The sequence below is a fragment of the Taudactylus pleione genome, unplaced genomic scaffold (assembly GCF_031769625.1).
Source record: "Taudactylus pleione unplaced genomic scaffold, aTauple2 ptg000242l, whole genome shotgun sequence".
Taxonomy (NCBI): domain Eukaryota; kingdom Metazoa; phylum Chordata; class Amphibia; order Anura; family Myobatrachidae; genus Taudactylus; species Taudactylus pleione.
This window is the reverse complement of record NW_028284644.1, coordinates 12533363-12561274: the sequence shown is the minus strand read 5'-3', so window position 1 is coordinate 12561274 and position 27912 is coordinate 12533363. Positions and strand designations below refer to the sequence as shown.

General features: G+C 43.3%; 1 protein-coding gene across 1 annotated transcript in view; it reads left to right on the top strand.

Annotated features, from left to right (window-relative positions):
- The window catches only part of SLC41A1 (solute carrier family 41 member 1), a 49855-nt gene that overhangs the window by 9930 nt on the left and 12013 nt on the right, over positions 1-27912 (top strand). The window contains exons 3-9 of the mRNA XM_088479625.1: positions 10596-10703; positions 12262-12337; positions 15372-15381; positions 17768-17898; positions 18075-18221; positions 20732-20879; positions 23506-23585. Coding sequence (XP_088335751.1) covers positions 10596-10703; positions 12262-12337; positions 15372-15381; positions 17768-17898; positions 18075-18221; positions 20732-20879; positions 23506-23585 — 700 coding nt within the window. The remainder of the gene's footprint in view (positions 1-10595; positions 10704-12261; positions 12338-15371; positions 15382-17767; positions 17899-18074; positions 18222-20731; positions 20880-23505; positions 23586-27912) is intronic.

The window sequence follows — 27912 nt, the reverse complement described above, 5'->3', positions numbered from 1 at the left end:
AGCCCTTCTAGATTCTTTGCAGCAGGGGATCTTTCTGACTCCAGAAAAGATCTCCTGCCTGCAACTGCATAGTTGCCTGAACAGTTGCAGAGTGTCGGTTCACTCGGCAGTGCAGGTTCTGGGGTCCATGGTGTCGACGTTCGACATGGTGCAATATGCCCAGTTCCATTCCAGGTACCTGCAGGGGCTGATTCTATCCAAATGGAACGGTTTGCTACACCGGGTCAAGACTCAGATGCTGGTATCGGACGTCTCATCTCTCCAACGGTCGCCCCTTTTGAATTCCGGACTGGGTTCTCCTGACAACAGGTGCCAGTCTCCGGGGTTGTGGTGCAGTGATTTTCACGCGATGGGTTGGCTGGCCAACAAACTGTAGCTAGATGGCTTCGTTTGGCTATTTGAGGCTTCTACTCAGGAGGGCTTGCCTGTTCTAGCCTCTGTTAAATCTCATTTTACTCGGTCTGTGGGACCATTGTGGGCGTTTTGACGTGGTGCCTCTGCTGAACTTTTGTGCATGGCGGCCACGTGGTATTCCATCCAGACCGTTCTAAGGTTAGTTTAAGTGCTTTGGGACATCCTCAAGGTCAACCCTGTAGGACCCCCCCCCCCCCCTATGGACCCTGAAGTAGAAAACAAGATATGGTAAGAACTTGCCTTTTTGTTATCGGTTTCTACGAAGTCCACAGGGTGCCCGCCCTGACGCACCTGGCTTCATATGGGCTGTGTGGCTGGTCACCGGTTTTCCGTCTCCCTTTCTGTGAGTGTGGTTCTTGTGTGTTCCAGTCTTCCTTTTGTGGAGGTTTTTTTTTTTTTTTTTTTTTCCCTCCTCCGGCCTAGGCTACTTACCAACTGAGGTGCCTGTGGCTCGGGGGCGGGGTATAGAGGAGGATGGACCCAGTGCATCCTGGGTGCTAAAGCTTTAACTGTGTGGTGCCCATGGATCCAGATCCAGCTATACCCCAAGGTGGACCCTATGGACTTATTAGAAACAGATGACAAAGGTAAGTTCTTGCCAAATCTCTTGTTTCCATCAGACCAAAGTTGAGGGACATATAGATCAATCTGTCCAAAGCATATAAGCTCTGCATTTAGTAAAAGGAATAACCACTCCTACATGGCACCCCCTTGTATATATTATACTGCAAGTCTTGGCATACACTTTTTGTTTTTGTGTGTGTATATCTAAATACTACATACCTCCTGCATCAGTCTCCACTGAAAATGTGATTCCTTCTTTCCTTTTAGTCCCCCTCAAAATATCAAAAAAGAAGCCTCATGACATCTGAATCGTGACTGATGTATTGAAGTTGCTGTATTCAAAATGGAGCCCCAAATTCTTTTGAGCATTGGCAGCATGCTAGTTTATCAAGCGCACATTCAATGCGCGGACAGCCGCGGGGGGGGGGGTTGGGAGTGTTAGGTTTAGGGTTCTGTGGGGGACTTAGGGTTAGGCTAGGGGGAGGTCTTAAGTTTCTAGATCTGTGCCGGCTCATAGACCCTTGAGGGACAAACAGAGTCCAGTTGGAGAATAGACCAATGTTTACGAACTGCATTTTTCATTGTGCCCATCCTGGCAAAAATTGCCCACAAACCTAATGGTCTGATTCTTCATTTTTGTCACATTTCTTATCAAAGCTAAGCCTCTCCCTCCTGATCTTTTGGGCATTCCTTGTTCCCTTCTTAATATATACTAAGTTGTTTGTTTATGACACACTTAGTGATCTTAGCTAGAAAGATAAGGCTGTATTTGCACTGTTTTGTCAATAGGCTTGCATCAATTTTCTTGAAATTTCAATATTTGCAATATATGTGCTTTTATAACTGATCACACACGGGTGAGACTGCAATCCATTGCTTTTCATTGCAGTATGTTTTTCATGTTATAGGCTATGATGGTGAGAACCTGCCTTTTTGATGACACAAGGTTAAGGAACTGCATATGTTACAAGAATTGCAGTGGGGTCCTATAGGGTCAAGGAATTGCACATAATGGCTTTCAAAATTAGAATATACCCTGTTTCCAAACTGTATGAACATGTAAATTTACCAGGTTTAACCTGTACTGCCTGTTGACAGACAAATTTATCCGGCCTCTACTATATCTTGGCTATGGTAATGGTACTAAATCAGGAAAAGTGGTGCTTGGGTGTGATGGATAATTATAAAACAAATATCTTTATTTGTAGTACAGTACTATAAGATGCATTGGGATACAGTCAATATCCCGGCTACTGCGATGCCAACGCTGAGATTACCGACGCTGGCATCCCGACTGCCGGGATAACTAAGGTAAGTAGTGGGATGGGGAGGGTTAGGCACTAGGGGGAAGGTTAGGTTTAGGGTGCATGGGGGTTAGAGTTGGGCACCGAAGAGGGATGGGTAGAATACCAAACAAGAACTGTCAGTATGCTAGCCCTGGAATCTGTATACTGTGGCATGCAAATCTTTAACTTCCGATCATCCAGCCGGCAGCCACATAATAAATCAAGTTTTTCCCAGGGACTCTAGTCCTATTATAACCATGGTTCTGTGATATTCAAATATGTATTATATGATGTCCATGGCTAATTTCAGCGTACAGCTGAGACACTTATCGGTAATTCTTCTACTGGAAATGAGCTGCTTGCGATGAATGTCCCCAGCCTCTTATGCCTTGCTGATCCTCTCCGGTGTGATATTTCCCTGGTATCCTGGTCCGGTTGGGCTTTGCTGGCTATAGCAGGTCCACTGTGCTACTGGTGATGTAATGTATCCTACGCTGTACAGCAAATGCTTGGGGGTCTATTCATATAGAACATGAAGTGGCTACTAAAAGATAGCTCATCATATCGATGCGATCTATAGTGAAGTTTAGTAGCCATTCATGTACGCTTACCTGTCTGACATCTTCGGGCGCTGTCCGGCCCCTCCGTGGTCCCTGTAGTGCAGTGAGAAGACAGACCTGCTCCTCACTGTTCATGCCCCTGCGTCTGAGAGCAGGAGGTCATGCTCTGTCTGGCTTGCGGTAACAGATAATGCCATCCTCAGATGGTGAATCTGTACCGCAGGATATGAATGGAAAACTGAGCTGTTCGTTCATGAATCGCACTTGCCATACAATAGTCATGACGTCTCTCCCGTAGTGCGCATGGAGAGAGGCGGAAGCTGGAGTTTAGAAGAGAACTCCAGCCTCCAGCTAACGCAGCACTGCAGGGAAGGAGCCAGGCTCCCGTTGGTAATAACATCTCAGCGGGCGTCCGGCTTAGAGCCTCCCTGGCACACAGCCGGGCATGCATATGTATCATTCTATATTATAGAATGATTGCATATGTATCATTCTATCATATGCATGCCCAGCTGTCCGTCCATTACCCCCAGGAATTTCATTTTTACTCCATTTGGGGTAATTTACCCCTGTACCCTGACCACTGGTCTAGTGGATAGGCACCTTAAGGGTTACCACAAGTGAGGCAAGGAACATTTTCTTCCAACAATATGGAAGGGGGGGGGGGGGGGGGTTGGTTATGTTGCACGCTTTCTAGTAGCTATGTAAATATCAATATCTGACAAGAATTGTTCTATGGTTTTATGATTGTCGTGCTTGTGCATTTTACTTGCTAATCCTGGATTAGCTTAATTGGCAGCAGCTTTTACATTGAAGTCCAGGGATGAGTTTTTCAGATCGGTCTTCCTGTAGCTCCCCACCACCCCTGAGTGAAATAGGACCCTTGCTGCCACATTACATGACAAGGACAGTTGGCTCGGTGTTTATAGAAACATGTGCTGCTTATGCATGGATGTGACTAACATGTGGAATAAAACATATCTGTCTTCCTTGAGTAGTTTTTTTATTTGTTAACTAGCAACTAGACAAATGTTTCTTTAAGCAGATGTATGCTACAGACCAAATAAGGTGTTTCAAAAACAGTGTTTGGGCAACCCTATAGTGTTTTATTACTTAAGCTTTTTTTCCTTTTATTGAAATATACAATGTTTGCCATTTTTAAGAATTAAAACAAAATAGTTTACATAGATTTGACCTCCCCGGTGTGCAGCAAAACACCATTTACTAACTTCCTAGATTAGGTTAAAAAGAACAATAGTGGATTTATTTTACAAGACAACATGTCCTCTTACTACTCTCCCCTTTTTAAAGTTGTGTATTTTTTGGTTATGTCCTGTAACACATGTTTGAACACTCGTGGATTAAGTTACACCACTTTGGCAGGGCAGCTAGAACTGGATGTCCATATGATGCTAGCTGACCTATTCCATGACACGTGTCTGCCTTTGCACATTTGCATTGCAGTGCGTAGGGAATTTGTTAGCAAACTCTTCATCCACCAGCTATGCTCAGTATTTCAGGGTCTACAAAGGACACATGCAAAAGTGACAGGCTGTGTTCCTATGCCAATGTCTGTTTGGAACACTTCCCCTTCTGTGTACTTTTCCAGGACAACTGGAAGTGCACTTGACAAAAACTTTTTGTTTTTTGGTCTTCTACAAATACTGCCTAGATCATTGGTCATGCATTCATTTATTAGCTGGATTAATTTTCCTGTCCTTCTTCTTCCCTTTTTTTTTTTTTTTTTTTTTTAACTATTCTGGTCACTTAAGCTGTAGAATGTAATCTTTGGTGGAGGACTTGCAGGAATTTAATGGCAGCATGCTTATAAAAATTGCATTTTTAAATGCATTGTAATCCCCAATCATGGAGGCTTGTCCACAACAATAGGGCGCATTAGACAAGACATTAGGCAGAATTTTGAAACTAACAGAGCAAAAAATGTGAAAACCATATTAACAATTGTACCCAATGCCTGGCATTAATGTTTCATGTTGGTAAAAACATGTTTGTCCTATTTTTGAGCTAAGGTCAAATGAAATTGGAACTCTCTTAAGGTACCCTCCAAGTGGTTACTAAGACTAGTTCAAATGTTGTTTGAAAGTTGGTACCATGTTTATTTGAGCCAGAGATGGGGGGATATTGAGGCTCTTGAATTTCTGGCATTTGTAATGGTCTTTGTCTGAGAATGGGTCCTTTCCTATAGAAAAGCAACAACTACAAGAAAACTCTCACCATGATTTTATTGCAACCCTTATCTGTTGTGCTCGCCCTAAGCAGAATTTGTCCTGCCAAAGTCTTTATCATGGTCTCTCCAGGAAATGTAGTGATCTGGTGTCCTGTACCAGAACATGCAAATCTTTGCACCTCAGCAGGCACTGCCTTATTACTTGAAAAATCCTTGTGTAGTTCCCTAGAAATGGCACAAATCGCCTGCTCTTCCATAGGTTCATACACTAAGTTATGTATCTAAACAATCTGTGTAAGAGCTATTTGCCAAAAAAGCAAAAGATTGGTAACTCTTGTATAATTTTAAGCCATCTACAATATAATAAACATTTCCCCTAGCAGCCACTCCATAATCTAAAATGACCAGTACGTTTGGTGATAAATAACCTTGTCACAGACCAGCCTTTGGTTTAAAATGGATGATCACTCCACTCACCAGACAGGTTTTCCCATGTCCATGGGATAGGACATTCTGTGAGGTGGTGGAGAAGCTCCTCAAAAGAGGGCCTCCAACATGCAAAACATTATCCCCTTGTGTATAATGAGTTTACTTCCCATTGTATCATGCCACCACTTCAACATGACCTGGAAACATTTGAAACTCTATCCCAATCATTATCATCCTGGGGTGAAGTTATGTTGTTGGTCTAAGGCCTGATTCCATCATACGTTCACTCCACAGAGAGAGATGCTCACATTATTTAGGTGAGGTGGCTGGAAAACCACTTTTTAACAAGGATGGACATCTGAAGCCCAGCAACCATTCAATGCAGGGCTTCCATTCGATGGCTAATAGCCATTGCATCGCAACCATTGATGGTTATACTTTGCACATTTGCAGAAGTAGTCAAAGCTTTGCGCATGCGCACTTTAGCTGAGTTGCAAACACCGCATCTGGGTTTCCACAGCTGAAATGAGCAGCCAGCCATCGGAAAGCTGCATCTGATGGCTGGCAACCATTATATACCCACAGTTCGATTGAAAAAGTACTTCCATCAGATCGGGAACATTAATGGTTGCTAACCATCGGCTTCCCTACTCTTAGAGTTTGGCAGCCTCTTACTGTATCTGAAGAAGATTATATAAGTGAGTCAATTAATCTCAAGTGGTCTAATTTTTAAAATTTTTCTGCCTGTATGACCACTTTTTTTTTTTTTTTCTTCATCAGTTATCACTCTTATATGCCAGTACTTCATACTATATTTATTACTTGTTCCTTTGATAAATGGAAGCCATCTTTATCCTGAAATAGTAATTTTCATGTTTGTAGGTATTTACGAAACTGCAGATATATATCAGGACTTGGTAGTGGTAGAACATTATGATAAGTTATAATATTTAAGCTTATAACCTATAAAAAGAAAATACTAAGGATTAGGGTAATTTTGTTACAATGGCTGGTGCAATAGGGTTTTGTTTGATATGTAACTAGTTCCATTTCAGTCTCAAACTTACTTATCACAGTAGCTTTGTGTTCTATAAACTTTTTCTTGAGGTAAAAACCATTTTCCTATTTTGCCAACCAGAGACTTAAGGTGCGTATCCACTACACGAGACCAGTGACTGATCCAGGGATGGGGGGGGGGGGGCGATTGGAGCGATCGCCCCCCCCCTAGCACAGTTTGTCTGACCTTCCTCATTCAGAGGAGAGAGATAATGGCATGGCTGGGCTGGGCTGTGCTGTGATCGGAGCTCCCGTCTCCCAGTCAAGGGGATGTGTCAGTGGCAGGCTGTCACCTGACACGGGAGCCGGGGAGGAAGCGATCACAGCTGGCTCATCACACCTTGTGATCAGCTGTGTGGTCTAACCAGACCACACGCTGATCACGGCTTAAAAAAACCCAAAAACAACTTGCCTCTATCCAGGGACCAAAGATCGGGGCTCCGGTGATGTCCTCCCTTCAGTCAGCTGGTGTCTGGGCTCCTGCACTGTGACCAGGTCACGTGCAGGATTGGAGAGCAGCTGACCGAAGCCCGGACGGAGAACATCACTGGAGCAGTGGAGGTAAGTGAAAGTAGAGGGTCGCCGCGAGGGAGGGAGGGGGGGGTTGCGGGGGCGGCGGAATTAATCATTCAGTTTTATGGAAGGTGAGATCAGGGCGTGGGTCAGAAATGTAACCCAAACTACTAAAAACACTGTTACAAAAAAAAAAAAAAAGATGGTTAGTCACCATCAGATTCCAATGACCATCTCTATGCTGATCCTGCAGGCGGACTCCGGCCACCACATCTCCACCGTAAACTGTTCCCGCTCAGCCACACGCCCTCTTTGAACAAGAGGCACCTCATAAAATGTGTGTGTGTGTGTATATATATTTTTTTTATACACGAAACAAGGCTAACAACCAATAATAGGACCAATCTGTTGCACCGATCTAATTTCACAATAACACCCTGCCTAGAGTTGTTGCCTAACAGCCAACAGACCAAGTTATGGTCCTATTCTGACATAACTGACTGTACAAATGCCTGCCCACAGATATTGCCCACCGGCCTGTGATTACAAGCACCTGCCAAAAGATGTTGCCCACCAGCAGTTTAAATATTAAAGATGGAAATTGTGTACGAGTGATCCAAGTTATTGGTCAAATTTGTATTCAGCTTCCAAACCTATTTGTAGTGTCAAAGTACATGTTGCATACCCAAACCTAGAGTAACACAACCAAATTACCATAGAGCGCTTATCCCTCACCCGATTCCCCCTATTCCCTATACCTACCCTTGTATTTTTCCATATTGGATATGGGCCCAAATGTAATAGGGTGATTGTTTCCGTAAACTCACTTTTTAAACTCTGCCAATGTAATAGTCTGAGAACATGCCAACTCACATGTTTTTTTTTTTTTAAACTAAAAAAAAAACCTCTCGATGTAAACTCTCATCCAGATGTTTTCCCATTTTGAAGACGGCATTTGCTGTGCCATATATTTTATCTCCCAACAATGCCTAGCCTTTACTTTGTACTTAGAGCTGAATAGATTTCAGATACATTTACTGGTACTTGTAAATTTGGGAATATTAATAGTGGTACATATGTGAAAAAAGTTTAAACGGTAATCTCTCCAAATAACTCTCTGCTGGCATTTCATTGCTAATTCACATCCGAAAACTTATCCCCGTATTTAATTTCAAATACTTTTCGCCGGTGCGAAAAGTCAGTGCATTGTAACCTGCGAAAAAGATTTGCCTATGAATAGCAGTCGAAAAAAAGCGCAGAATTTGGGGTTTTGGGGTGCAAACTTCGGAAAACCCCCCTGCACACTTGGGACAGTCCCCTAAAGGTAAACTACGTCAAAAGTCTAAAAAAAAAAAAAAAAAAAAAACACTTTAGATCACCACAAAAAGCTACTTTTATTTTGTGGGCGGAAGACCAAAGTTGGGGGACAAGCTTAAAAACTAGCGAAAGACTTCAGGGGGTCCCCAAGTATGCCCCAGGTGTCTACGTTTTGCAGGTGGTTGCGGCAGGTGGATTTTTAACTACTTTTAAAACTTCAATTTAGCAACTTTGAAATATGCTAGCACCCATTTTCATCTACCTCAAATTTGCTGGGACTATTTATTTTCACCAAGAGAAAGTTATATGCTATTCTTCACCATTTATGCAAAGACTCTAGCAGCTATTGAGATCAATTAAGTACCACAAATACCTTCAACAGGCCTATTCGGGGGTATCTATAGTCATCCCCAATGTCTGCATCGTTTGGGGGGTGTCAGGCTGATTTCCCCAAATCTGACAGGACTTCTTGTTATACAGTTTGTAATTGAAGAATATGGGGATAAGTGAGGACGATCGCGATACTTTTCCGGATTGAAAACCAGTGATGTCGGCAAAGTGCACCATGCGAAAAGTACGGGACTTTTCGCAGCTAATTGAATATGCCTCATAATCTTGTATGTAACTTGTTTTTAATAGCTAGAGATTTAATTTTGTATCCATTTCATCCATATGGAGTAATGCTGTAGCGATGCAACACTGGCTATATAGTTATTTGCGTTTTTCCTCTTCCATTCTGTACAGTGCTATTTCTAAATGTACATTTCACAGAATTTCTAGTAAGATTGAGCTGGGATAGTGGCTAATGCCGCCTTCTGTGTGGTTTAGTTGAGGTAGTACTGGGGACATTTGGGGCTAAATTTCGCCAGTTACATGTGAAACATTGTGCGGACTAATTTCACAGTACTGTTTATAAAACAACACTAATAACACAAATATTGGCAAACCTTTTCAGGAGCTTATCAGTATTGTAGTTCCTGTGTATAAAGCTATAGTGTTTGGGTCCAGTGGAGGCCGCTTCCTTTCCATAAATCCTTCTTCCTTTTTTTTTTTTTTTTTTTTTATTCTAAGATGGGATAGAGGACCTCATTCAGAGTCGATCGCTTGCTGCAGGCGATCGCTCTGAATGAGGGCAGCCACTTTAAGTGCCGACTTCTGGTCGATCGCTAGGCTGTGGGTTACCACCCACAGCTCTAGCGACCGACCAGGGTGATGGTCGCGATGGCTTACGACCAGACCCTAAGGTTGGGTCTGGGCTCTCGTAAGCCCCAGGGAACTTCCTGCTCTGTTTGAGCAGGAAGTTCCCACTGACTAAATCAATGTCAGTGGGGCCGCCCCCAAACGGCAAGCGTTCCGGCTGGAACGCCTCTGTTTGGCCGGGCCCGCCCAGCAAACGGGGCGAGCTGTCACTCAACATCGACAGCTCGTCCCGTCTGTCTGCTACGAGACCCCTAGCGACGGAGCGACGTCGCTAGCTGGGTCTTGCGCATGCACACGACGGAGCCGGCTCCGTCGTGCGCATGCTCTGTGGGGACCATCGACCCGGTTGCGAGTGCATCGGCGCTTGCGACCGGGTCTGAATGAGACCCAGAATCTCTAACTGAGCAGTTACATGTAACTTCATTCCATATCTTTCTAGATCTTCAGTGCACAGTTGATCGGTTTATATTTCATATACAGTCAAACCAATGAAATTCTGCTTCCTAACCCCAACACACACTGGGAACACTTCCCTCGCTGTCATGTAGGAAAATTTCTTATACACTGTTATTTCTGTTTGGTGGAGCCTCTGTTTTGGCACTGGTTCTGTATTAGGGGGAAGTGGTGAGGAGAGGTCTGGGATTCAGCATGCCATACCAGTTCTGTGTGTCTAGTTTAACTCTTGACTTTTTTTTTTTTTTTTTTTCAAAGTCTTGCTTAAGGGCTGAATTATAGATTTGTTGGACAGCTCAAACTTTTCATACATATAACATGTATGCAGCTCTTTTTCTTTTGATAGATGGTCATGATCTTTTGTGAACTTATGAGTTTCCCATTTGTGTTCACAACTTATTTCACATTCCATTTTGTGATGCTGTTGAAACTCCTTTACAATGTATAGAGTAATTGTGCATTCTAGTAGCTCTTTAGAGCTAACATACATCTTAATTTTTGCATGAAATACAATCTAAACTTGTCAAACTTACAAAATAAGCTAGCTTTTAGAATGTGCTTTCCAGGGGCATAGTAACTTGGATTACCTAATGACTGTCTTGCCTGTTTCCCCAGCACTGGCAAGTATTCACGGAGGTGACGGAAGTTTTTATCCTAGTGCCGGCTCTGCTTGGCCTGAAAGGCAATCTAGAAATGACGTTGGCGTCTCGCCTCTCAACTGCGGTGAGTATACTGTGTATCTTCCTGAAAGCATTAATTTGGAAACCACCCACAGTCGTCTGGGAATAGTATCTTAAAGCTGTCTTGTAGCCAATGTAGATCTTTCTGCAGTTGAGGGTGGATCTCTTCTGCCTCTCAGGTTATATTGGTTTCCTTCTACAGGTGCCCTTGAGTATGGTAAAGTCTGCATTCCAGGTTGTATTGATTTTCTCGGTAGTGTAAATGAACAGGGAATTCTATATGCATTTCTGTGACTGTCCTATGCTGCCATATGTATTGCTAGAACAATTTACAAACAAGCTGAAAACTATCTGCTCCACAGGGGTGCAGAGAAAGGTGTTATAAGAACAACAAATTACAAACTGGGAACAGGAGTTAATGTTAAATCTAATCTAAAATGACAATCTGAGTAATTTTGGTCAGTAACTGAGTGAGGCTTGGTTAAAGCCTGCAAAGTTAATATTATCTGATATGCATGGTCAGTCACTATGCTCCCTTCCAAAGTAGTCAAGTAAAAGGAAGCAAGATCTCGATTCAATTTCATATGAACAAGCTTTGCAGCTTTTTTTTTTTTCTTATAACATAAAATGTGAATAGTTTGCCCCCAGATCTAACAGGGGCAGTTCTGTGAAATGTAGCCCCCGCTATAAGAACTAGTGGCTGGCCCTCTAGTGTTAGTTTAAAACTTGCAACACTGTTATATCAAATATTTCAAGCCCAGTTCAGGTAACCTTGTTCTTTTAATGGTCATAGTGACCTGGTAATTGGATAACCTATTGCACACAGGTCATTCATTGCAATATTGACTGTTTGGCAGAAGCTATAGTTGTTCAACAATATCCCAAACTCAAAAATATATATAAAATTGTGACAAGTCATGTTATCCAATGTATTTTTCACATCTTGATTGGTTGTCAGCGTCTGAGTATAGCTCTTTAACTTTCTCTAAATGCAGATTATAAACGCCACTGGTATTGCTAAGCCTAATTGTTTGCCTCTCTAACCATACACAAGCAATTCTGAAAGCTCAGCAGTGTAGTACTGTGGGCGGTTGGTACATAGGATTATTCTCCCCTCTGTCCCTTGAGCTTAAATAACCTGTTTAGAAAACTAGTTCCCCAATCTCATGAAGCTGTGTACCATATAGTGAACTCTCAGGGCTGGAGGTGAAAGTTTACCTGTCTCCTGACATAGATTGGAGCAGAAGTATCCTCCTGCAGTATACGGACTGTCCTACTGCTATTTGCTACCCAGGGTACAAAACTGGATTTCCCATTGATTAGAATTGCTCATTGTAGCAATTTTAAAAAAACTGCTGAGAACATGCATTTAGCTGTGCAGAAGGCCTGATGGCAATAAGATTTATCAAATGGAAATGTATAGTATACTTAATCCCAATAATCATGTTTAATTGTCAGAATATGCTACAAAAAACAATACATATGGGTTAATATTTGAAATTTTGTGTATGTTCTCTTGCAAGTTCATGTTATAGAATGTACCCATGAAGTATTTTATTGTTGATTTGTACAGAGACAGTGTGTAAACATTTATCTTCTAGGCCAACATAGGACAAATGGAAACTGCCAAGGAGAAGTGGACAATGATTATTGGTAACATGGCACTGATACAGGTAGGTAATGGCACCAACTAAGTAGGTCATTAATGTGTATACCAAGTGGGACTGATTGCTATATTGGTGTAAGCATGCAGTATTTTTTGTTTTTTTCCAAACCATTTTATTGACAAAAAATTAACACAGTCTCACACAGCACAGTGATAAATACAAACTGTAACCTGCTGCTTTTTGTATATACATTTGGTGTGAGAATCCTAGGACTTGGCACTTGTGTGATGGAATCAGGTGTGTTTTCCTAGATCATAGGAAATGGATAAAACTGCGCTTAAAAGAAATAGATCTCAAATGAAACATTGAGATCTAATTTTCCTCAAATCCGCTTAATCTTTTTACTATCCTTTTGGTGTGTACACATCTGCTGCCAGAGGCCACATGATTAGTTCTGTTACTCACAAGTGTTAAAATATTGCAGTAAATAAACCAGAATGAGTGAGTGAATGGAATAGATTCTAGTTTGTAAACACTTCTAACGAACTTGTTTGATTTGCAAATCTGATTCTGATAAAAACTAAATTGCTCAGCAACTTTTTTTTTTTTATTATTCAAGTTTATTGATCTATAAATGACTGATTGCGATTAAACTCAGGAACCACTGAACCGATTGTGATGCGATTTTCACCATTGTGTAGGTAATTTTCCCAAGCAGGTTTTAGGCTAGGAATCATCACAATCGTTCATCAGGGGACTGTTGGTGGTGCTTCTCTCAATCTAAGTTATTTTCAGCCCTATGCCTCGAAGAAGAGCTTTTGTGAGCAGTAAGAGTAGTCCAGAGCCTGCAGTAAAGAGGGCAGCTGCCACCTGAGGAGGAGGCTTATTATAAAAGTGCTGATGTACCTGCTGTTCTGGCAGGGGCAAATCTAGACTTTTAGGGTGGGGCGGTTTAAGAATGCTGACTCTTCCTCGCCCCCCCATTACTACTTCCTCCAACTTCCATTACTGGCTCCTCCCATTTTCAGGCAGTGACCTTACATTCATGGATTTGTATCCCTTCCTATCTCCATTCGTTATTAGGGGAAGATGTACTAAGCTCTGGAAAGTGATAAAGTACCAGACACTCTGCTCCTAACTGTAATCTTACAGGCTGATTGGCTGGTACTTTATCACTCTCCAGGACTTACTACATCTGCCCCTATATCTTCCATTACTTTTTTTTTTTTTTTTTTTTTTTTTTTTTTCCCTTTTCTCTACAATTTTCCCTCTTCTTTTGTCTTTTTATGACCCATCCTAAGCACTCAACTCCCTCTTCCCAGTGGCTCTATAAAGCAACTCGCCCTCTTATCTCTCCCCCCCCCCCCCCCCCCCACCCCTTGTTTCTACAGCGTAGTGTATATAGGGACTATTAACAAATATGTATTATATGCATATCATTCCCTCCCCTTATCACCTCCAAATGTGACACCATTTCTCCCTCTAAGCACAAAAAGCCATGCTGGAGCTATTGGCAGCACTGCTTAGTTATGCATACAGTGTGACAGGACTGCTCTCCAGACAACCATCTTTCAGCTGGGTTACTGACCAGTGTGTCAGGCTGCAGGGGCTTCATCTGGAACTTTTCCTCCATCCATGTCACCCCAACCAGGAGACATGCCCCAGTGCTCAGCCTCTAATGTAGCAGCCATGGGTTTGCTTACATTTCATACTGCTGGCAATGCCTCATAGGATTTGTAGTTTATCCTTTACTGCTCAGTCTGAGCAGTAAAAGAGAAACTACAAATCCCATGCCACTCCTTCTCTGGCCGGCTGGGTTTCTCAGGCTGACAGCTGGCTGCCTGACTGCTGCGGCATGATCTCTGCTTCCGCCTGCAGCTTACACCATGCCCGGCTTCTGCTCTCCCAGAGCTGCTCTGCTGCCTACAGGTCAGGATCAGTTGGTGTGCGGAGCTGGGGCTGTTATGGGGTGGGGTGGGGTGGGGGGGGCGCAGGGGCAATCGCCTTTATGGCCCCCCTCCCCTGTATCTGCAACAGTGTTCAGGGACAAGTTATGTGCCATGATCAGTGGATCTCCTTGTCCTCTAGGGAGGCTACAGCACTGTCCTCGGTGACGAGAATACCAGAGGGGCTAGCTCGGTAAAAGTCCCTAGAGGTTGTTTCTGTGCAGGAGGTGCGGCTCAGTACAAGGGAGCTGTTGTCCAAGAGGCAGAGATCATCAGAGTGCAGCCCACTGAGGAAGGGAGCCAGCTGCCTAGAGAGAGATCAGACTTCCACCCGAGTGGAGTCAGGGAGCTGCAGCTAGTGTGTTTTTTTTTGTTTGTTTTATTTCATATAAAAAAAGAAAACGAAAAAACCACAAACGACAATAATAGTGCCCAGTGAGACCATCAAAGTACAAGCAACAAAACTGTAAATGGAAAGCATAGAACAGTTTATTAAACAGATGGTAAACGGCAAACCCAACGTTGGATGCAAACCTAATGAGGCAACGTGACATCCAGGGAGACGCTGTAGCATCAGAATCTAAGGTATAACTGGTGGACTGCCACAGGAACCAGATCCTACCAAGCTTCAATGGACACTTGTTTTGCATACATAGTGTCCATGGGAAATAACTGAGTTAACCAAACTTATCCAGGAAGGAAGAGGGGGCATGTGATGCAGTCCACTTTCTGGCAATACACACTTTAGCTAGTGTAAATAGAATGGCATAAGTTTACAGATAAAATTTTTAAGACTTCAAGGCCAAAACAAATTTTTGGGCCAGGCATAATCTAATCCCAGAATTAGCCGCACAACTCTGGACCTGAGACCAGAAATTAACAAGTAAAGAACAGGATCAAAGCAGGTGCCAAAAATCAGCAGCAGACACCCCACACTTAGGCCAGGAAGTAGAAGTCATAACAAAGTCTTCCAATACACTGAATGGAGTATATATAACGATCTACTGAAATCTGGCATACGCCATGGCAACATGAGTACCCAAGTGTCTCTTGACTTGCACAAACTTGGGTCTCGATTTTTGCACTCCTCAGGAAAAGTTTGAAAAGACTACAGTCTGCTGACCATTATACTCCAGTGGACCCTTGGGTCCAAGTCAGACGCAACACTGTACCATATAAAGTAGGATGTTTGCAATAAAAGACCACTGTGGTGCTCCCAGTAGAAGGGGGTGGTAGGAATCCAATGGCAAATTGAGGAGTGAAAAAAAAATCACGTCCAATTTTGGTAGTCGGCCAGGACTCCAGGAAGATCTCGTGTTCGAGGTCTCTGCCTTGTCATGCCAACCAAATGAATGTTATTGCAGCAGTGTCTTCACTCTGTGTCCAATAACTTCTGCTGACATGCCACCATCTGAGACTCCAAGTTTGTGAGACAGCCTGGGACAGGAGAAACCGTATCCTCTAATGTAGAAATGATTTTCAGTTTCCCCTTTACAATCCTGCATTTCCTTGGCAGCAAGGCTGGGGGACACTGGACCATGGGATTGTGGATGGGGACCAAGGAGCTGGCGCATAAACTAAAACTTGTAACTTTAAATATAAGCTCCTCCCCACAAGCCAGTGTGTAAGTGCCCATGGAGTTGGGCACGATTACAAAAGTAGGGAGGTCAAAGTACTACAAATATTAGCAGGTAGTTGTGGGAAAAGGTCAAAAATGCTAAAAAGCATCTGTGAGCTCTGGATCAGGCACATTGGGTGAGTACAGTGTCTGAGTATAAAGGAGCAGTGCAACCAGTATACCAAATTGTCAGGAGGACCAACCCCAGCACAGGATTAGGTAAGTACATTTTGCTGGATTTACAGATTCCTAAGCTTCTTGATTAGAAGGCTCAGCAGTCCAAGATGGTGGCAGTAGCAGTTCCTCAACACTGGTGACCAGCAAAACCAGGTTCTCCCCCTAGCAGAGAATTCCCAGGAGCAGGCTTAGGAGAGAGGTGGCAGTAGCAGGGTGACCCCTGATGTCCGATTCTCTGGACTCTCTTGCCGGAGAAGAGCCTGCACATCTGCCCACAGATTACAGCAGTAGCGCGCATGATCCATGCCGAGGGAGATACCTCGGACCAGGACTCCCGCAGAAGGGAAACAGCTGAGCCAGGGATGCAGTAACTAAGTCACTGGAGGGAGGGCAACCACAGCCAGCTGGGAGAGGAGCATCGGAGACTGAATGCGGTCAATCCTGACCATGGGGATTCCAGTGCCCAGAATCCCAGCACCAGTCAGAATCCTGACTGCCTCTAGCCCAAAGGTAAGTAGCAGCGTTAGGGGAGGGTTAGGTTTATGTTGCGGGGAGGTTAGGTATAGGCCCCAGGGAGGGTTAGAGTACCGACTGACAGGTGTCTGTATCCTAACCCTGTTGGGATGCCGGCGTCTGGTTTCTGACCGACGGCATCCCATATTCAACCCCTGGAGTCCAGAGACTGGAGCAGATTATAGAATCATTAACAGGCTGGAGAGTGCAGTACCCTGTGTCTTACTCCATGCCTGACCAGGCCAAGCACCAGCTCCTCAACCTATTTTTAAAGGAGTTTCCCGTGCTACTCAGAAATCCTTGGTATGCATCAGCGAGACCTTTTGTCTGTGGGGCTTCGTGCTCTAAGATTTAAAATATGTAGTGTGTGGATGTTTTATTTTTGGGGGGAGCAGGGGGGGGGGGGGCACGCTATTCTGTGTCCAGGTTAATTTGTTAGACCTCAGTTATTCTATACAAAGCTGTGTCTGATTTATCTTGTCAATCACTCAACTAGAAATTACTCGAATACCCCTTTCAGACAGAAAAACAAATTACCGGGTCAAGCATATCTACCTGGTCCTTTTTTCTGTCTGAAAGGGTTGACCCTTTCATACAGAAGAAATACTAGTGTTGATCAGCAATTTACTGGGTAGAAATGCTTGACCCGGTAATTTTTGCTTTTTCTGTCTGAAAGGGGTATACTGTATGTAAGGAAAACACATGGAAAGGAAATCTATTGGTGCTACACCTGCTGCACCAGTTAAATGGTTGCAAAGTCTGATGTAAAATAACCCTATAAAAACAATCTCTTAATGCCTGTTACTTGACCTTCCAACAAGTTCTAGTTCATGTGTGTTTTCAAGTGCTGGACTATCCAGTGCGGGTACATCTCTATTCAATGCTGATATCAAGGTTGATGTGATTTTATAGCCCACCCACCATCTCTCCCTTTTGAAGTCACTGCTAAAGCTGACCACACACAGACAAGTTTCTGCTGGTGTCACTGGTACATGCATTTCAGTCTGATGGCGGGCTCAGTGAGCAGATAAACCTTATTGTATATAGCTGTAATCGTCTTGGACCGTTTTTTTTCTTTTTTCCTTGCTTTCAAAGGTGCACTTAATAAAGGATTTTTTTAAATTTAATAAATGTACAGTAAAATATACACAATGCATTCAAGCTATAATGATTTTAAAAAAAAAATTATATATATATATATATTTATATTTATATTCTTTCTTTCCCCTTCAGGTACAGGCAACAGTTGTGGCTTCCTGGCCTCTATTGCAGCTGTTATATTTGGCTGGATCCCGGATGGCCATTTCATTATGGAACATGCCGTGCTGTTATGTGCGAGCAGTGTCTCCACTGCTTTCATTGCCTCTCTGATCTTAGGTGAGCGTCCATGTTAGAACGCCTTTCCTCTTGCGCTTTGTATCTACTTAAAATACTATGACTAGACTAAATGCTTTGCATAGACTTACTAACCTTTCATATTGGGGGAAAAAAGAAATCGGCTTATGGTGCTTTCGCATTGGCTTTTATTTTTTTACTCTCCTCTTATTTGGCAGGTCTTGTGATGATTGGAGTTATCATTGGTTCTAAGAAACTTGGTATTAACCCAGATAATGTGGCGACTCCTATTGCTGCTAGCCTTGGAGACTTGGTTACTTTGGCATTGCTATCTGGCATTAGCTGGGGACTCTACAAGGAGATGAGTAAGTAGCAATCTGTCTTAGTGTGTGTTGGAGAATTAGAGTTTACAAATTTTAAAATGGTCTACTGCCTGCATCTTCATTATTCTGTCTGCAATGGCCACTTCTTTATTAATACATAGCTAGAGGTTTGGCTATGATTGACGTGGGCTGCTTTCAGCAACCAGTCTGCATGGACGGGTCAGTCAGTGCTTTACTAGGTTTTGCTACAATATACAGTCAGGTGCGTAAATATTGGGACATTGACAGAATTTTCATATTTTGGCCTCTATTCACCACCACAATGGCTTTGAAATGAAACAAACAAGATGTGCTTTAACTGTAGACTTTCGGATTTAATTTGATGGTAATTACATCCAAATCAGGTGAACGGTGTAGGAATTACAACGGTTTCTATATGTGCCTCCCACTTTTAAAGGGGCCAAAAGTAATGGGACAAACTAAACAATCCTAAATCTAACTTTCACTTTTTAATACTTTGTTGCAAATCCTTTGCAGGCAATTACAGCCTGAAGTCTGGAACGCATAGACATCACCAGACGCTGGGTTTCATCCCTGGTGATGCTCTGCCAGGCCTCTACTGCAAATGTCTTCAGTTCCTGCTTGTTCTTGGGGCATTTTCCCTTCAGTTTTGTCTTCATCAAGTGAAATGCATGCTCAATCGGATTTAGGTCAGGGAATTGACTTGGCCATTGCATAACATTCCACTTTTTAGCCTTAAAACTCTTTGGTTGCTTTTGCAGTATGCTTCGGGTCGTTGTACATCTGCACTGTGAAGCGCCGTCCAATGAGTTCTGAAGCATTTGACTGAATATGAGCATATAATATTGCCCTAAACACTTCAGAATTCATTCTGCTGCTTTTGTCAGCAGTCACATCATCAATAAATACAAGGGAACCAGTTCCATTGGCAGCCATACATGCCCACACCATTACACTACCACCACCATGCTTCACTGATGAGGTGGTATGTTTTGGATCATGAGCAGTTCCTTTCCTTACTCTTCTCTTCCATCATCACTCTGGTACAAGTTTATCTTTGTCTCATCTGTCCATAAGATGTTGTTCCAGAACTGTAATGGCTTTTTTTTAGTTGTTGTTTGGCGAACTCTAATCTGGTCTTAAAGTATAAAAAACTGAAGAAAATAGCGCTTCCTAGATCTGATGTGTGAGAAGAGACTGCTGTCTGGTCTTCCTGTTTTTGTGGCTCACCAATGGTTTACATCTTTTGGTGAACCCTCTATATTCACTCTTGTGAAGTCTTCTCTTGATTGTTGACTTTGACACATATACACCTACCTCCTGGAGAGTGTTCTTGATTTGGACAACTGTTGTGAAGGTTTTTCTTCACTAGGGAAATGATTCTTCTGTCATCCACCACAGTTGTTTTCCGTGGTCTTCCGGATCTTTTGGTGTTGCTGAGCTCTCCGGTGCGTTCTTTCTTTTTAAGAATGTTCCAAACAGTTGATTTGGCCACACCTAATGTTTTTGCTATCTCTCTGATGGGTTTGTTTTGATTTTTCAGTCTAATGATGGCTTGCTTCACTGATGGTGACAGTTCTTTGGATCTCATATTGAGAGTCGACAGTAACTGATTCCAAATGTAAATGTCACACCTAGAATCAACTCCAGACCTTTTACCTGCTTAATTGATAGTGAAATAACGAGGGAATAGCCCACACCTGTCCATGAAATAGCTTTTGAGTTGATAGTCCCATTACTTTTGGCCCCTTAAAAAGTGGAGGCACATATAGAAACCGTTGTAATTCCTACACCGTTAACCTGATTTGGATGTAATTACCCTCAAATTAAATCTGAAAGTCTGCAGTTAAATCACATCTTGTTTCATTTCAAAGCCATTGTGGTGGTGAATAGAGGCCAAAATATGAAAATTCTGTCAATGTCCCAATATTTACGCACCTGACTGTATCATACATAACATTAGTTTATTTGAGAGGCCATAAAGGGAATCCACTACCATGGAAGCTGTTTGTTTACAACTTGGTAAGTGCTGGATTATTCTTAAGGTGGGTACACACTATACAGATATATCTGCTGATGGTCGTTCATACACACTGAACGGCCATCATCTGTGTCTGGCTGCGGGTCCCGGTGGCCAAGGGGTGTGTTGGGTGTGTCCTGCCCCCCTCCCCGCAGCTGCCACTCTGCAGACCTATCGGTCCATCGGCTGTGCAGCACAGCCAATGCGGTATGTCGGTGAACGACTACCTTCACCGACATATCGCGGGTACACACTGGCCAACGGACAGCAGATAGATATATTGTCTGATCAATTGATCAGAGTCAGTGTGTACCCAGCTTTCGGGGTGAAAAATAGGTGGGGTGAGGTAAGATTAAAGTGGTTTTAATAACAGATTAGGTGGTCTTTCATTTACATTAAGAGATTCCTTGCAGGCACATGTAAAGAAAAATTGTAAGTAATATATGTTATATATGGAGTTGCACTATATATAACTTATTTCTTTCCCTCTCCTTCCCAAACCCTGCTGCAGAAACAAATGTATACGTTAGTCCAATTGTCTGTGTGCTGTTCATATCTCTGTTGCCAGTCTGGTTTATAATTGCACGGAAAAACCCAACTTCAAGAGAAGTGCTGTCATCTGGGTGGGAACCTGTCATCATTGCTATGGCTATTAGCAGGTGAGTTAACACATGTGGAGGGAAATGAGCTGCTGGCCAGGGTCAGCGTTTGTGTACATTGCTGATGTACTTTGATGGTATTGGCATATGTCAGAGGTTCCCAAACGGGGTGCCACAGGTTGGTGGTCTAATACCAAAACAAATCTATGGCCAATTTGATGGGCAAAACCAGTGCTGGTGGCTGCCAGTCATAACATATGTGGACAAACAGAAGTGCAACCCTGTCCGCTACCACATAACTGACAATAAAAATGACCAGTAAGCACCATTTACTTTAATCATTTTTGCTGAATATCTCAAACGTTTGGCCTAGGGTGCCATGGAAAATTGCTGATACTCTAGGGTGCCGTGATAAAAGAAAGTTTGGGAACCACTGGCATATATTCCTGACTTCTATTCAGGCTTGAGTTAGACTACCAGATACACATTTCAGTGGTTTTGCAGTTCTTGCATTTACCAGCCGTTTAAGATTTACATTTCTCAAGGTAACTTGTTATTCTAAATTCCTAATGTAACTTATGTGGACTAACCTACAGTTACACCCAGTACTTTTGCTGTCAGTCAATGTTCTACTGTAAATGAATAACTGCACAGCCATGTGAGTAAGGCTTGCCAGGGGATTATTCTGTCCAGACTCATTGATCTGTTCTGGTAAACCTTTAGATTTACACCTATGCTATACTGGTACAGTTATTCAACAATCTATATAGGGGCTTGTACATACTGCATTAAACTGAGTGTAACATGCGTAAGCTAAGGTTAATAAATGCTTTGATGCAAAGACTGAAAACAATGTAAGGAAATGGAGGCATGCAGACCTGCTTTCTGGCAGATGATAATGCATGTTTCCTGCTACGTTCACACTCGCAGCTCAAATGAAGTAGGTTTGCTATAGGGCCACTCAATGCACTCCTTAAAGCCTCTACTGCGGAGTTTTCTCACGTGCAGTGTCTGTTTTCTCCATCTGGGCTTGTCACAATATAACATAAATATCACCTTTTTTTTTTTGTTTTTTTTTCTTCAGCAGATTGCATTTTCAGTAACGGACATTGGTATTTTTGCTTATAACATGTCCAATAAAATGTAATTGAAATGGACAAAAGTGTGTGTGGTGGGTTCCCAACCCTGCCCCCCCCACTTGTCGTCTACAGCTAGAGGTTTAAAGTGCATACTACACTATTCTGTAGCAGTTTTGAGATGCTTGATATATTGCTTATACAGGTTGAGTCTCCCTTGTCCAAATATTCTGAACTATGTAATATGCCACAAAAAAAATTCTGTATTTTGGAATGACTGATGGTGAAACCTTTTTGCTTTTCAGTGGTTCAATGTACACAAACTTTGTTTAAGGCACAAAATTAAGAATATTGTATCAAATTACTTTCAGGCTTTCTGTATAAGGTGTATATGAAATATAAATGCATTCTGTGTTTTAAATTTGTGTCCCTTTCTCAAGATCTCTCATTATGGTATGCAATTATTCCAAAATACGGAATATTCCGATATCCAAAATACCCCTGGTCCCAAGCAATTTGGATATGGGGAAACTCAACCTGTACATCATTGGTCAGGGAACAGGGGTAAATTTTCCCACATGGGGTAAAAATTTAATTCCTGGGGGTAATGAACAGACAGCCGGGCATACATATGAATCATTCTATAATGATTCATATGCATGCCCGGCTGTGCCGCAGGGAGGCTCTAAGCTGGACGCCTGCTGAGATGTTCTTACCAGCGGGCGCCCGGCTCCTTCCCTGCAGCGTCGCGCTAGCCGGAGGCTGGAGTTCTCTTCTGAACTCCAGCTTCCGGCTCTCTCCATGCGCACTATGGGAGAGATGTCATGTCGTCTCTCCCATAGTTCCGAGGAGCAGCCGGGCGGACAGAACGGCGGTGGATGCAGGAGTGGGGATTAAGGTAAGTGTGGTTTATTTTTGTGTTTTTTTTTTTTTTTTTTTGTTTGTTTGTACAAGTGGCACTACAGGGGCATTATAGGGGGGGGCATTACTACAGGGGCATTATATGGGGGCACTACTATATGATTTCCTTCCTTTCAAATCAAGGGGGTAACATCGTCGTATCTAAATATATTTTGGGGTAAAAGGTAAAGTTCCCTGACCCATGCTGTGCATCAATGAGTTTTTCAATGCCCATGTGTGTGCACCCTTTCATAATTCTAGACTTCATGTAGAATAACTTCTTCCTTACTGCATTTAATCATTTTTGCAATTATGTTCTGCTGGTCATTGCCTTGTGTTTAATTTATCTCAGTAGGCTTGTGTTTGAGATATGCATCAGATCTAATGCTCTGTATAATGAAAGTATTAAGGAATAAGAATATAGAAACATTCAGAAAACTTAAACTTTGCAGAGATGTTATTGCCTTTACAGGAAGATGCAATGTTCAAATTTTTCTTTGTGTTTGGTGTTTTTTTTACTTTTTTTTTATACATGTGCTCATGTTGTGTATATTCATATGGTTTTACATACTGTAGAATAGCCTGAACATATTTTCTTTGAAAGGGGGAAAAAATAGTTGTCTTATGTATTAGACAGTATGTCCAACTGCCATAAACTGGATTTGTCACTGGCTTTCGCTAATATATTGCTTTTCCTCTTTCTGTGGCAGCATTGGGGGATTGATTTTGGATAAAACAGTGTCTGACCCGAACTTTGCAGGAATTGCAGTTTTCACACCAGTCATAAATGGTAAGCATTAATTTGGCCCAATTTCAGCATAAGCATAGTTAGGAGTTTTCGCACAAATGACCCAAAAAAGCTGTGTAACCACCTTTTGGACGTGCAGCAGCATAGTGTCACATTGAACTAATGGTGGCTTAGAATCTTGGGCTGCATTTTGGAACAGTAAACTCAGGCTCCCCCAACAGTTCAGGTTTTATAGAGCCATGGTTAAGCACAGATGGTTAAATCAAATTTGACTGAGGTATGACTTAAATCACCTGTGCTCCTCTGCCCTACGCTAATAACCATTTTGAGATGTAGATAACATTCACTGGCCCGGTGCAGGCCACGCCCCTCCATGTGAAGTCGCACGGGGCCACAATCACCGGTGATTACAGCAATGCCCGGAGCATCTTGAGGATGCTCCTGGAAGCTGTAAGGGCAGCGGTGTGACCTTATGAAGCGTCCTCAGGACTCTCCAGACGGCACTGCTGCATAGGTTCTGGTTGTATTATGCCACTCCATAGCCAGATGAGGCCAGCAGAAAGAGAGCTCAGAGTGCCAGACAAAAGATTCAGCGAGCCTTGTACAGCCCCTGGGCCTTAGGTTCCCCAACCCTGAGAGAGAGGAGAGAGAGAAAATGAAGCAGCCAATTAGCTTTTTAATATTTGTCTTTGAAATGACAAGCTGGGTTGCTTTGGGAAACTACATCACTCTCCAAGGCTTGATACATCTCCCCTTTTAGTCTAGTAGAGCACAGGTTCTGAAACTCTGTCCTCAGGACCCCAAACAGTGCATATTTTCCAGGTCTCCTCATAGAATCGCAAGTGATATAATTGGCTCCACCTGTGGATCTTTTAAAATGTCAGTGAGTAATGACTACACATGTGCACCTGCTGGGTGACCTGGAAAATGTGACCTGTGTGGGGTCCTGAGGACAGAGTTTGAGAACCTCCTGTGGTAGAGGATCCTCAATTTATTTAAATATATGCAACATAGTCAGCCTTTTAGACCACTATTTAATTTCCGAACTCTTCACCAAAAGTAGCTCAGAGAAGGAGAGGTATATTTTATCCCTCCCCACTCCTCATTTTATTAAATTGAGGGTGAATGATTTAAAAAAAAAAAAAAAAAAAGGGGGAGGTGTGATCATCAAACTCCAAGCCGTAAACATTGAGATGGTAAATAAGACGTCACATATTGGCACAATAGACGGACTGAAAAGAGCAGTGACTGCCAAATAACATTGCAATAGCCGTTATCCGCATTCTGATGTGTGGTTTGGTCACTGGTGTAGGGGAGGAAGATGTTGGACAAGATAGTACGAGCTTGGCAAATCGCAAAATATAATGAAGGTTCTGTACCTTACAAGGGGGTAGAAAAATAAGTTACCCAGTATGACAAGACATTTTGAAATATGTAAAGGGCGTGTTTGGACAATGCTAGCAATTGAATCCAAATTGTTGACCTGCCACTTTGTTCATGATGTCAGAGACTGGGAAGTGTGTGTGGGGGGGGGGGGGGGGTTGAGAGGCAAATGTGTCAAACGCATAAAATTGGAAGACCACGAGGCTGCCTTGCAAATCTGTTCAGCAGATGCCCCCATCTTACCGCCTACGATGGTCCCACAGATCTCGTAGAATGTACCCTAACCGTATACGGAACAACAAGATCAGCTTGTGTAAGCTTGAGAAATTGTCATACCTAACCATCTGGCCAAAGTCTGTTTGTTAGCTGGTCAGCCCTGCTTATGACAGCCATACAACACAAAGCATCTGACTTTCTGATAGAGCTGGTGCGGTCTACATACTGTAGTTATGCAGAGCCCACACAACATCCAGTGATGCTTCACTAGCCGAAAGGCCAGAAGCCTGCAAAACCGGAACCACAATTTCTTCATTCGTGTGAAACCGGGATACCACTTTAGGAAGGTACCCGTCCCTAGTACGATTAACAGCTCTATCCTGATGAAATATTTTAAAAAGCAGAGCAAAAAGATAAGGCTTCCAAATCAGAGACCCTGCGGGCCAAAACGATAGCCAGAAGAACAGTCTTTGCTGTCAACCACTTCAGGTCTACTGATTTCAGGGGTTCGAATGGAGGAGCCTGTAAAGCCTTTAGCACCAATGTCAAATGCCACTGGGCAACCGGGGGAACAAAGGGAGGCTGAACCCTCAAAACCCCCTGAAAAAATATTCTCACGTCAGACAAGGTGGCAATCCTTCTCTGAAACCAAACCAAAAGTGCAGAAGCCTGAACTCTGTGTTGCCAGATAGAGACCTCTGTTTAACCCGGCCTGAGGAAAAGAAAGCACTCGAGACCCTAAACACCTTAGGGTCATACTTCCTCAGTTCACACCACAGAAAAAACGAGTGCCAAATTCTGTAGTAAATGCTGGCCGAGGATGGTTTCCGGGCCCTCAGCATTGTCTGAATTACTGACTCAGAGAACCCCTTCACCCTTAAGACTGAGGCCTCAAGAGCTATGCCCTCAAAGCCAGACGAGGAAGGTCCGGATACAGGCAGGGACCCTGTTTTAACAGGTCGTGCCTTAGAGCAATAGGCTACTGAGTGTCAGTGGAGAGACTCTGTAGGTCGGTGAACCAATGGCGTCTGGGCCAAGCAGGAGCTATCAGCATTACTGTACCGCTTTCCTGCTTGACCTTCCTGATGACCCTGGGAAAACTGAGGAAACTCATATGCCAGTCTGAAATTCCACCTCACTGCCAGAGCCTCCACAAACTGCTGCGGGAGCCCTGTGGTTGTGCCTTGAGGCCATGAGGTCTACCTCTGGAAGACCCCATCTGTCCACTAGGTTCTGAAATACCTGAGGATGAAGAGCCCATTCTCTGCCATGTATATCTTGCTGATTTAGGAAGTTCACTTCCCAATTTAGGACTCCTGAAATGAACACAGATATTGCCGGAAGGTGACATTCTGCCCAGACCAGATTGCTTGACACCTCCCTCATGGTGGTGTGACTCCGTGTACCTCCCTGATGATTGAGGTAAGCTACTGCGGTGGCGGCGTCCGATTTTTGGACTTGGACATGCCTGCCCTTTAATATTTCCTGAGCTTGAACAAACGCTCTGAATACTGCCCTTAGTTACAGGACATTTAGACAGAACTTTTTTTTTTTCTCTTGCCATCCACTTTCCCTGAAAAGTGTGATAACCTGTCACTGCACCCCATCCTTGGAGGCTGGCATCCGTTGTGAGGAGAACCCAATCTGGAATCCAGAATGGGCGACCCTTGTTGAGACGACACGTCTGCAACAACCAAGACAGGGACAGTCGCACTTCTGGGAGAGACTGTCTGTGTCTTATTAAGTGGCACTCCCCTTTCCAGTGAGAGGATTAACCTCTGCAATGGTCTGGAGTGGAACTGGGCATACTCCACCGTGTCGAAAGTCTACACCATGGATCCCAGTACTTGTATTGCTGCATGAATAGATACTGATCGGCCGAGAAGCCTGCGTATCTTCAACTGAAGGGCCGCAATCTTTTCTTCTGGCAGATAAATCCTTTGTGCCAGAAAATCCAACCTTGTCCCTAGATGCACCATTTGCTGTACTGGAAGAAGATTCCTTTTTTTTTATCCAATTTACAATCCACCTATGTCTGTGTAGACATGCTACTGTCAGTCTGAGATGATGCTGCAATTCTGCTGATGATGCGACCAATATTAGGTCGTCCAGATACGCAGAATCCTGACTCTCTGGCGCCTGAGGCAGGCCGTCATTACTGCCATGATTTTGGTAAACACCCGAGGGGCTGTTGATAAACCAAAAGGCAGCGCCTGAAACTGGAAATGCTCCTGCAAAATGCAGGAATTGTTGGTGGGATGGTGCAATTGGTACATGAAGGTATGCATCTTGAATATTCAAGGATACCACGAAATTCTCTGGTTCCATGGCCAACGCAATCGACCACAGTGTTTCCATGGGAAACCTGGGCACCTTGATAAACGTGTTGAGACCCTTTTAGGTTTAGAATAGGCCTGTGTGACCCATTGGGTTTTTGAATCAAGAAGAGGTTGGAATAATATCTCTTTCCTAGTTGATTCACTGGAACCAGGGTTATTACCCCGATACCAGCAGGGAGTGTATAGCCTGCTGAAGGGCCATGGCTTTTGCAGAATCCACTGCCAGAGATGTGCTTAAAAACCTTTTGTGGGGGACTTCTCCAGAAAGTAAGGGCGTACCCCTGGGAGACTACCTCCAGAACCCAGGCATATGTTGTTGTAAGATGCCAGGCATCTGAATACTGAAGTTGGCCTCCTACCCTGGGATCACCCAGAGAGAGGCCCGTCCCATAAAGCTGCAGGCTTAACGTCAGACCTGACAGCCGGATGTT